The sequence below is a fragment of the Chiroxiphia lanceolata genome, chromosome 7, assembly GCF_009829145.1.
Source record: "Chiroxiphia lanceolata isolate bChiLan1 chromosome 7, bChiLan1.pri, whole genome shotgun sequence".
Lineage (NCBI taxonomy): Eukaryota > Metazoa > Chordata > Aves > Passeriformes > Pipridae > Chiroxiphia > Chiroxiphia lanceolata.
In genome coordinates this window covers 28,708,763-28,720,923 of record NC_045643.1, presented here as the reverse complement: position 1 = coordinate 28,720,923, position 12,161 = coordinate 28,708,763, and the positions used below count along the sequence as shown (strand labels likewise).

The window sequence follows — 12,161 nt, the reverse complement described above, 5'->3', positions numbered from 1 at the left end:
AAGAAAGGAAGCTGGAGCCAAGCCCTCCAGATGCTTATTGTGGAAACTCTTGGGTCCACTATAGGACAGCAATCAACAGTTTTGTTCTGGTGAAGATTACAAGAGTTTTGAAAATATCTCCCAGAAAGGAGGAACAGATTTTGCAACCACCAGTTTAGAATCACATCAGCATGCCTGAAAGAACATCCTTTAATCAGAGGAAAGAGAGTTCTTGTTTCAGTGGTCTTTCCACCTTTGGTCTCTCTGCTCAAACTGACAGTGAGGTTGTTAAATTAGTGCTGGTCAAAATGACAATTTGTTGGTGGGCACAGACCACTCATTTAAGGCCCACTGAGGTTTTGCAGCTTCATCCAAACCACTGGACAGACATCAAAATGTTTGAGTTGTTAACATCATCTTCTGGATCCCCTACTTCTCTCCTCAGCAGCCTCAGACCCTAAACTCGCAGAGCAGATTTCCCTACCTTCCCCTCTTTACCCTCTTTCTGCTCCCTGGAATGCCTTCTGGAGCACATGCACATACCAGTCTCCTCTATCCAGCCATCATTCCTATCATCCTTCTGTTCCCAGCTCTGCTGCTGCCCCGAACTTGCTGCTCCCAAATCCACTACAGTACACCCTCTCCTGTCCACCTATTTCTGGCTTATATTGTTCAGGATACTGCCAAGCCACATATACCACTCAACAGGTATAAAAAGGGTAACCTCAAGAAACTCATTTTCTTCTTTCTTCTTGTGTCTTGTCTCAAAAGGAAGAGCTTAATTAAACACACATTAGTTTTTCCACTAGTTAACACCTTAATTTTTAAAGTCCTTGTTTTAATGATGTTATAAACAGCTCCTTGTTGTCACAAAATCCAGACAGTTTCCTGCAGGAGTCTTCTTTGATAGAGTTAACTACAAATAAATCTGAATGCCTATAAGTATACCTAATTTTTCATCTTTAGTGCTGTCTGACTTTGTAATATAGGTCTGAAAGTACAGTGAATGGTCTCCAAATGGCAGGTAATATCTTCTGAGGAAAGCATGCCTTTGCTCTGAGTCGTTTTGCCCAGACCAGGCATTCCTGAAATATTAAAGAAACTACATTTAAGTCTGCAGTCACTTTCATCTCCCTCTGCACCGGTACGTAATGAAAGGGCCCATTTCCTATGAATCTGCCACAATTAATCTAAAGCCCCTGCTTCCAACAAAGCAGAGAAATAAGGCAGCTGTCTTCTCCATAGCTTCCCAGACAAAGCCTCTGATGTCGTCTCGTGCCAAAGACCTCCCCGAGCCACCCCTTACAAGTAAAGAAAAGCAGAATTTCTTTTAGTGACCAGTCTTGATTTGCTGCTCCCAGTTATGAAAGGTAACACCTGTATGTAAGCAATAACTCCAGCTACCTGAAGCCCTCATTTTAATGCAACTGCTGGATGTATTCTGTCTCCAGCCAAAGGAGTAAGAAAAAAAAATGGACAAAAACCAAGTCAGAAGGTCTTGTGTGTTAAATAAAAGATGAGGGAGTTATGAACTGAGAAATCAGAGGGGAGAAAAAAAACCTTACAAGCACACTTCCTTCAGAGCAGTTTAGAAAGCAGCAGAAGTATTACAGCACTGAAAACTAGCAGGTGTTTTGCCACTTCAAAAGAAGAGAAAGTGGAAGGAGGAGGGTTTCTCGGGGAATGGTTCAAAGAAAACGAAGGGTTAGATAAGGCACATTTCAGGAACAGACTCAGTTGTGGAAAACAATTATTTCTGATACAGGTAAACTGTGAAAGCATCTGCAGCTGAACTCTCCCCAGAGGGGCTATTTACAGCAGAGTAGGCGTGTTGTCTCCTGCTGATGCCAAGGCAGCAGCAGCGACTGGGAACAACCACACACTAAACCAGGACACACAGGACCCCGCCACTGCAGAGTCTGAGGGCACAGAGCTACAAGTGATTTAATTAAAAGAAAAACCATTCTCTTAGTGATGAATCAAAGTAAGTCTGGGGCAATCCTGACCATCTTGGCAGTACTCAGACGAGACAAAAAAGGCAGACTGGCATTTCAGGCAGTAATTAAAGAGAAAACACACCGAGAAACACCAGATAATGCTGCCATAGGACACAGTTTTAAACAGAATCAGATAGTGAATTGCTTATAGTATCTAACAACAACTTCTCTATTAGGGCAGTGCTGCGAGGCTTTTCTAGCTTAGGTCACATATTTACTCCCTTCTCATGGCTCCCCTACTTTCCAGATGAGCAACAACTCCAGTGCAACACTGTCTTTCCTTTAGGAGCTGGAAACCCTGTGACATAGCAGTCACCAGGGAACACAAAAAGGCAGTTGTAAATGAACAAAACTGAGGAACAAGCAGCCAATGCAATGACAAGATAGCAGCAATACAAGGTCAAGGTCACAAAAGAAATGAGTGACTCCAACGTGGTCTTCTCTTTTCTTCCTGAAACCCCACTTGTATGTCAGTTATTGCTGCCAAGGTAGGTAGGAACACACAGGGTGCCTCCTGGATGGAGCAGGACATTCCTGCTCCGGACCACTGCACTGTTCCCTCTGCCTGCAGCATACAGTGTTTCTGTTTTGTACAACACAAATCTAGAAAGGACAATGGGTAACAAAATTACAGAAAGCAACTGCTTAAAAGAACATTGAGCAAGAGTCATCATCACAGGAGAAAGAGACAGGACTAGGATACAGACAATGGACAACCAGGGAAAAAGCTGAGGACAAACAGGTAGAACAACACAAGAAGCTCAATGACAAAGATAGCACAAGATGATATTAGTGAAGCACAGGTGAAGCTTCTAGACAGACTTCTAGACATCTCTCAGTGGAGAAGGGAGAGAGAGGTGACAGGACATGCTGCATTACTTACATGGGGCATAGAACATCATCAGAAGGGGTTTATCTTCCTTCTTCAGAAGCCTTCTCAATTCCTAGTGAGTGAACCAAAGAAAATAAAAACCAGCCCCACACCAAATGACACCTCTTATTATTTGTGTTACAACTTCAAAAAATTAATATATGTATTCCTAGAACACAGGCTCATTAATCTGAGGGAAAAGGGATCATCTTTCCTAACAGACAAGACTCAATTTTTTTTTCCCTTACTCAATTTTTACTTGAAAGAAGATTACAAAATTTATTATAGATTCAAATATCTGCTGAATATCCCAGACCAGTGGAATTTGTATGTTTTAGTTCGCTCTCACTGCAGAATCTCTGACTGGAAACTCTTTCTTTGCTGACACATCCAAAAATCCATACTGTAATTCAAAAAGTCAGACTCAATAATAACAAAACAAGTTCAGTTTTCACACTACGAAACCTTGCCAAAACTATGAGATGCCATGACAAAAAGATTTTTCAGTACCAACATGATAGAGAAACTAGATGAAGTTTTCAAATTGAATGCAACCCTTGGAAGCCTTGTAATAGAGTACAGAGGGTGAACATTAAAAATTAATCTTCCTACAAAAACTGAACATCAAAATAACCATTTCTAATATTAAAAATGAAAGCTAGGAAATTGAAAAAGCCCTTTACAAAATACCAGCTGGAGTCCAATCAATTAAAGTTTAAAAAATCCATAGACTAGAAAAGTAATACAAAAGACCAAGCTGATTATATCAGAAAGAATATAATGGGTAACTCTTTGGTGGCACTGGCTTTTTAAGGTAGTTTCATCATATTCGCTGCTTTCCCACTTAACATTAAGAGAGGACAGACACTGTATAAAGTTAAATCCCTCAAGATCTGGATCTTATTTTGCTTCCTGCTCCACGCTTCCTGACCTCAGGCACAGGAGGGAACCCAAGGTTTAACGACAACCTGCAGTTTTAAGAGCAGCGTTTTACCTCCTGCCTGCACTCTGCAGTGACTGCATCTTGCAAGCTGCTACACTTCCCTGAGACAAACAGGGCTCTTCCACCACGCCATTCACAAGCTCTGGTACTTGCTGTGTGGCTGGCAGACTGATATCACGACCACATGCAGGGGAGAGGAAGGAGGGAAGCAGAGGACTTTACAGGTACCACAACCCACAGACTTTGTCAAATCATTTAAAACAGTTTGAGTGCTTTAAACCTCCCTTCCAAAGAAGGGAAATAATGGTGTTTCACTGTGAGTTAATGCAAACACACACACTCCCTTCATCCCATATATTTATAAAACAACAGAGTATCCAGCTAATGTACCTTTTCACTGTCAATATGCACAATATCTTTGGCTTCAGGATCTTCCTCCCATAGTGGAGCACCTTCTGGATCCTTGAGAAAGGCCACCATAGACTGTAATAAATAGGGAAAAAAGCTTTTAAAGAAAAACTAATGGAAACCATGAGACATCCAATCTCAAATCCACGCTGTCATGCAAACCCCATCCAATCAGTGCCTTTGCTTTTCTGCTCATATTCTCATCTGCTCTAATGCAGATTAGCACAAATCTCCAGTTGGTTGCAGAACCAAATGATACGTGGGTGCGTACCTTCCTCATAACTGATATTCCAACTTATCAGTTCCCACTTCCACTACAAAAATGGGGAAAACAGCGTGGTAGTGGACCAAAACACAGAGAGTAGCTTCAAGCATCCTTCAGAGAGCTCTTTCAATGGTACTGGATCTTCCACAGCTACTCCCTGGGTTAGCAGGAAAGACTTCTCTTTATGCAGAGGTCAGGTTCCCATGCCCTTCACCATATCCAAGTAACCTTTGAATCCAACAGGAGTAGCTGGAGGGCACACTGATACTTGCTGTGAGCAAAACTAATGAACTCCATACTTATAGATCAAACTGCTTATTTGGTCAAAGGAAGAATAATCCACCAATAGTTCCCTCTGTGACCCATCTACCTAGAAAGTGTACTCAGTGGATTTTTTTAAGTAGGAGAGTAAGAAGCAAATGTGACAGGAGAATTAGGAAGTACCAGACCCTATGATTTTGCAGCTCTGACATCCAACAAACTGAGTACATTTGCACATGTACTTTGTAATTGCTTTACCTGACTGACATGCAACTAACAATCCCAGACCACAGATACTCTATTTATCATAAAGAAATAAGCTCTGATGGCTCTGATTTCAGCCTGAGCCTGAAGGAAACTCCAGTCCTAAGTCAATGAGATGCTCTCCATGGATTCTGGCAGTCACACTGCCCCCCATTTTCAGCTGTACATGGAAGCACAGGGTTATCACTGTTATCTTCTGGTGTCTGCTCTAGGAAACAATACCTGGTTTTCCATGTTCATTCACCACACATATTGACCCCATTTCTTCCTCTGTGGCATTGATTCTAGGTGTGTATCCACTCCCAGACAGGATCTCTGCCACACCAGTAATGTAGTGAGGTCTCTGAGGAGCTTCCTTCAATGTAAGAGTGAGTGGATGATGCTGCCACAGCACTAGGGAAGCTCACACAGAGCTGAAGCAAAGAAAAGCTTCATTAAAGCTTTTTCAGCCCATGTGATAATTTGCCAAAACAGCCCATGACTGAAGAGCAGAGCTGAGCACATACTAACGCACATCAAAAATATCTGCCTAAAAGCCTAAGTGTGGTATTCCGCCTTCCTAAGAGCAGGTGAACAGCACTCCTGGTGACACATGCCACTGCTGGAACAGTCTCAGAGACACTTTTGCTGCCTCTCTGCCTTTGGTGGGGCTGTTCTGGTACAACATCCCAGCAGCTTATCAACAGGGAGGGGAGTTCAGCTCATTTTTCTGCATCTCAGTTGGTACTGCAAGGCTCGTGAGGATTCGGAGCTTACGGCAGGATCCATTTATTGCATTTTTGCTTCTGTCTACTTACACAGCTAATATTGAAGAGATTTGTCTTATCACAAGAGGCAGCATACATCAGTCACCAGACAGCATGCAAAGCACTTAATGTACACAGTTAGAAGACCTAAGGGGCGAGGTAGTAGTGTTAGGGCCACAAACACTTCAAGAAGAAATTTGTTTTAAAACGGCATTAGCAGAGAGAAGAGCTAGCTGGGGGGGGGGGGGGAATAAAATCAAGTAATTTACAATGGAGTTACAGTGCAAAAAGCTCTAAACCTAGAGGCATTAACATGCCAAATGATGTCCTAGGAAGACTAATAATGTGTGGGGAAAGGAAAGAAAAGGACAAAACAGCAGTGACCTTTAGGACAGCTGCATCAAGTTCTGCTCACTCTCCGTCTGCACAGACCTCAACTATACACTGGAAGGGAGGAGAGGGGGGGTCAACATTTTAAACAGTTAATGAGTGTAATTGACTCTGCTAGTTTCAAGAATTCCTGTATGCCAAGCTCAGTCATGTAGAAACAGATGTGGTTAGAGGATGGGGGATTAAAGAGATTTAATTCATCCAGCCTCTCCCTCTCAGCCAAAACAGAAAAAATTAGATGTGTAATGTCTTCTGGCAGGAGCAGGCAGTGCATTGCCTTGCCCTCATTTCTCCATGTGGCGAAGAGAACTTCCCATATTGCTTTAAATAGGGAAGAACAACACCCAAACAAACTACAGCACTTTCTAATCACAGAAAAGCACTGCTCCCCAGGCTGCTGGGTTAGAGACCACAGCAAGGTCCAGGGCACAGCAACCCTAGTGCTGGAGAACCAGCTACCTTCCTGTCCTGCAGTGATACGGTCAGGACTTGTTTTGTCCCCACAGAGCCACAATGGGCTGTAACCTGCTGCCCAAACCGCTGTGACAGCTTTGAATCTTAAACATCAATTCAACAGAATACAGGACATGGCTGCTACAAGCAAGCAAGTTTTAACAGAACTGGTGATCATACACACAGACCTAAGTTTTAACCTGAAAGAAAAGTATACAGAAACACATCCCTGTACTCTTCACTCCTTTGACGTGTCATGCAGTAGGGATGCTAATAAAAAGACTTGCCTCCATTTCAGACACACACTCCTTACAACAGCAAGCTTGAAACAGATTCAGAGTTTAGAGTAGGACCAATTTATTGGGTTAGTCTATTCCCTTTGCTAGTCCTGAGCAGACTCATACCTTAATGAGTTTTCTCCATTTTAGGAGGAGGGTAAAACTCCCTGTAGTTTGTACTCCAGAAAAGGTTTCATCATGTAATAAACACAGACTCAAGACTCAAGGTGCAATACCATTTCCTTTTTTGTTCCTAATCATTTGACAGAAAGTACCGTTAAGCACAGGGCCTATATTTTCAAGCCAATCACTGCCCAGCTGGCAATTCAAAGCCCATTACAACAATCTACATTACTCCAGTATATCTGGAGTTTCTTTCCCTGCCTTGTTCATTGCCCCCCGCAAGTTCCAACTTTCACACTGACAAGCCACTTAGTACGGTGAGAACCTAAGCCTTTCTGCAAAGAACTGGAGATATTTTTTAAAAATATTCCTAATAATTCTGAATCACTGAACTTTGTTCTCTTGCATTCCATCCCCCTTTACTAGATATCCAAAATAGCTCAGATCCTAACACATGTCTCAGAAGCAGGAGGTTCTGACTGCTAAGTAGCTTCCCCCCACTGTGAACACTGAGCTATTCTTTATTCCTCATTTTTCTAACAGTAAACCCAAGGGCATCTCTGCTAATTACATAAGAATTTAGTTACTTTAAGAAATGAAAAGCTTTTCTTAAAAACCTGAGTACACTATCAGCTGGATCAGCCACATGTATGAAATGGCTGATTACTTCAGAAGACTCCTTTTACAGCTCTTCAGGGCTGTGTCCATCATTCTCCAAAATGTCATACATATAGTAATATGTCTACTGGATGCCTGGAAAGAAGATCTAAGTTTTATTGCCACACGTTTGCTGAATGAAGTGAAACAAATCCTTTAATCTCCCTGTTCTTCAGTCTGTCCACCTGTCTGTAAAATGAGTATGATACCCTAAGTAACTGCGTTGCTCTGCTTCTCGCTGTTTGTATGTACTGGGAGATTCCTGACAAACACAGCCGAGAGAGAGAAACAAAGGTCACTGGCTCAGCAGAGGAAAACATGGAGAAGAAGTGGAATAGAGGGAGAAATACAGAAAATATTCAGGCAGCTGCCAGCAGTGGAACAAGTAAACACTCAGCTGAGTTATATGATCACTGCCTAGCTCTGACCCCCTGCCCAACCTATAAATCATTAGTGGTTGGTTTCACAGGGGCAATTAAATTAAGAAAGACTACAGTCTCTAGAGTGAGGGAGCTTCAAAATCCCTCTTCAATGCCCAACAGAATCCCCCATTCTCTGTCCATGGGATGCTGTTTCCTTCTCCCCAGCAGGCTGGGCAAAAGGGAGAGGGGAAATGCTCATTACAAAACAGCAACTGAAGAAATAAACAATCAGATTCCTGTTGTGCTATGATTGCCTCTCAGCCCATCACTCCCTGGAGTGCTGCAGGTGCTTTCCACTTGATCTGATCTGTAAGGAAGTCACAGCACTAAGCCCTGGTTGCAGCACTTTATGGAGGGCAGGAAAGACATGTCATGTATTGTTCAAACCACCCAAATTTAGGCAACTAGCAAGTCTCCCTCTGCCCACCACTCACCAAGGAAAAAAAAAAAATCACCAGCTGCATTTCCTCACTAAGCATAGAAGCAGCTTCAGGCAGTTGCTGACTAGGCTGGGTATCTAACATTGCCCTTCCTAGTTCCAGGCAAGATTTCTACTGCAGAAGATGGGAATATATACAGCCCCATTCTCCCCACCTCAGGCAAATCCTGCCTGACAGCTCCAAGTGAAGGTAGAATTAATTCAAGCCAGAGCACACTTCAAGACAGTCCCCCATTAGCTACCCTACAACTCTGGCTGTAAAACCAAGGTCTAGAGCAAGCACACTTAGGAACAGCCTCTCTGGTAGACTCGTGTTCATGCAGCATCTCATAAAGGCTTTCCTCCATCACAGGGCAACCCCCTGAACAAACCAGAAAGGGGGTATACATGGAACTATGTCAACCTGGGGTGATGTCATCAAGCCTCCACAAGACCCATGACGGTGCAGAGCCTGGGTTTGCTGGAGGAGGAAGAGAAATGGGAATCAGGCATCAGAGCTGGACAGCAATGATTTCTGGAAGCCAAGTCATTGCAGGGCTGTAGCCTCACGTAAGTACAGTCTCAGTGCTTCACCAGGGCTTTGCAAAGGAAAGCTGCACACTTTTGGCCTGCTCACTGTGCTTTTAGTTCACTATTTCCGCAATCATCAATATCTATGCATTCATTTCATGTTTCATGTCTTCTCTCCTTCCTTGCCCAGAGAACGTTGCTTTCTGTTGCTTTATGTCAAGATTCACTGGAGAAGAAGGTCATTTTATCCCTGATGCACTCAGAGCACAACCACAGGAACTGCAGTTCCACAATCCAATCAAAGATAAGGCCAATCAGCACTCTTTAAAGTTTATAAACACAAAATCTAAGAACCCAGAGAACTCCTTATCAAAATGCAGTATCAGCTAATACTTTTAGTTATACTACCACTAAGAGCACCTTGTAATCAAAACAAGAAAATCCTTATTTGTTACCAGAGTGCAGGTAAACTTACAATTTACCTTACAGTTCAACATGGGCTCAGTCTTTCAAATAATCCACAATTTTCCCGGATCTGTGGTTGGCAGACATGTTTACACACGAAAACCCTTAGGCCATTCTGACAGCTGTTTATGAAGATTAACCCCCTCCCTTTTCACCATGAAAACATACCAACACCTGTTTTTTTTAATCCACAAATGTCTCACCCATATCTAGCAAAACCAAAAGAATAATAAGGAAATATTTAAATTTACCTTCAATGTGACTGCTCTGTTATATGGAGTATGAAATGCACCGTCCCTGTTGAACAAGGAGTGGGGAATAGTGTTAACTTACAGGAACGTTACTAGAAATCATACAGCTGCTCTTCCTCACTTCCCACTAACCAGAATAAAATTATCCCACCCAAGCCACAGAACTAAGCAGAATTTACAGTACAGCAATTTAAGGGTGACAAAAAACAAGAGTAAGGGAAAAGGAAGGGCGCAGAAGAGTGTAAAGCAAACAGGTTCCTAGTAAACCATTTCCTCCCTGACACTTTAACAAGAATAGTTACCAAGGCATGATTTTTGGAGATGGAGATGCAGCTTCTTGGTGTACCTAACAGTACTCCTATTCCTATTATTTTCAGGAGGAAAATCTCTTGCTGTCTCACTACACTTGTCTTTCTCCACTTAGTTTACGAAGTACTATCTCAAGCCAGAAAAGCACAGAGAGGTGAAACAACTTGTCCAAGGCCAAGCAGGCACTGCCAGCAGCCAAGTGACAGAGAAAGCAACACAGATCAAATCTCAGGCATCAGTCCTGTGCACTGGGCAGTTTTAGTCCACTGGACATCTCTCCCTGACCCTGCTTGTGCTTTTAGTGGACTCTATTCAACAAAGAATAAATTTATCTCAACTTCTGTCACAACACACACTTGCAAACTGAAGAAATGGCAACTAATTTCCCACATCAAAGGATAAAAAATAAGTCATCTTAATGCTGCAGCAACATGGAGCTGAAAGGAGAACGAACAGTTCTAATGGGGGAATCAACAATTCGGAACTACAAATCCCATCCCAGAACTCACTTATAATGGAGTAAATCCACTCCCTTCTCCTTTGTATTAGGATCTACCTTCATCTTCTTGCATAATTTTCGGCTTTCAGTATCACTGCAAAAAACACATATTGGAAGAAAGGTTACCAGAAAAGAAAATCAAATGCATTCAGTTCTGAGAACTCATTGCTGTGCTTCCTTATCAACAATTAATTCCAACTAACAGTAATTTGGAAGCTGTTTAGCTAAGTTTGCAGAACAAGCATTGTGAAAAGCTGCATTAGTCAATTTAATTTCTCTGTTTGCTTGGTCAGAACACAGTGAACTGTTTTAAAATCACATTCCGAAGCCATGCCCTAACCAATAGAAAAGCAGCTCATTCCAGCATGTCGAAGTACCTCAGCAGATCTTCTGTCCATGGGATTAACACAAAATTTAGGAAGTCAAGTTTCCAATAAGCCCATGCTACTGTTAGGGTGATGGTCAAAGAGCACTATTTGTGAAAAGATTCAAAGGGAAAAAGTAGGTCAGCTTTTACATCTGGCAGAAGATAATACAAAACCAAAAAAAGCCATGTTCCTGGTATGTCCAAGCCCAAATCACAAGTCTTTAGCCTTAAAAAGGCAGAAAACAAAAACCAGTTGAAATTCTGGAGCCCCAGGCCCAGCAACCCCATTCATTTTAGGTATGAAGGATGTGTCCTGGAGCCACACCTGGCAAGTAGAGGTAAAGACCATCTGCCACAGCTCCTGAAGGAAGATATAACAGCAGACAGACCTGGTGCAGGTGGTCTTCAAACTGAACGAGAACTAATCACTTTCAGCACCAGATTAGGCCGAGTTTAAGAAGAGAGAAAGTCACAGGAGAAAACTGCATATGCATTTGTTTTGGTGGCCAAGTAAAGGGTCTTTGTGGCCTAGCTACTGATCTAAGCAAAGTGAAGTGAAGCCATAAGGAGACTTCAAGCTGAAGTGAACGAGTAGTTCATTGAAGACCTGGGGAGAAGAGTGAAACAGTACAAGTACAAAGAAAAGAGGATGATTCACATTGACAAGACTATTCTTTGCATTGACAAACAGCAAGATTAAACAGCTTGGAAACTTGTTCCCACAGAGGACAACTTGTACCTTTTACACAGATAAATCAATTTAGAAAATGAAAACACTGAAACCCCATCAAGTTTAAACTGATTAGAGACAACAAGATGCAGGGCTTGCAAGAGCCCCACCAAATTAAGTGCTGCTGCCAGAACTGGTGCTAATTCTCCTCATGTTCTCCAGCTGCCTTTCTACAAATGTGAGGAACAAGGAACACTAAATTCAGAGTATGCTGCAGGTGAGAGTGTACCTTATGGGAAACTTCCCAAACATTTATGGTAGATGGAAATGAGGAAGGGTGTGCTATGGACACATGCAGCAAAATCAGAATATTATGCTGAAGATGGAAATGAGCATTTTAAGGAACTAACAAAGCAACTATCACACCTGGAAGGAGCACTTGTATAGAAGCATGTTTACCTGAAGAGTCCTACTGAATTCATATGAGTTTTGCATTTTCAGATCATAGTCAAAGCTAGTCACTGTAACCTGTAAACACTCCTTTTGCTTCTCCAGGAGGCTGGAGATCTGAGCCTGAGAACTGAAAAATATGAC

General features: G+C 42.3%; 1 protein-coding gene across 1 annotated transcript in view; it reads right to left on the bottom strand.

Moving 5' to 3' along the window:
* Positions 1-12,161, bottom strand: part of PDIA5 (protein disulfide isomerase family A member 5) — a 100,507-nt gene that overhangs the window by 61,280 nt on the left and 27,066 nt on the right. The window contains exons 4-7 of the mRNA XM_032692622.1: positions 10,541-10,624; positions 9,723-9,768; positions 4,181-4,273; positions 2,860-2,920 (exon numbers count right to left, since the gene is read on the bottom strand). Of these exons, the coding sequence (XP_032548513.1) occupies positions 2,860-2,920; positions 4,181-4,273; positions 9,723-9,768; positions 10,541-10,624 (284 nt within the window). The remainder of the gene's footprint in view (positions 1-2,859; positions 2,921-4,180; positions 4,274-9,722; positions 9,769-10,540; positions 10,625-12,161) is intronic.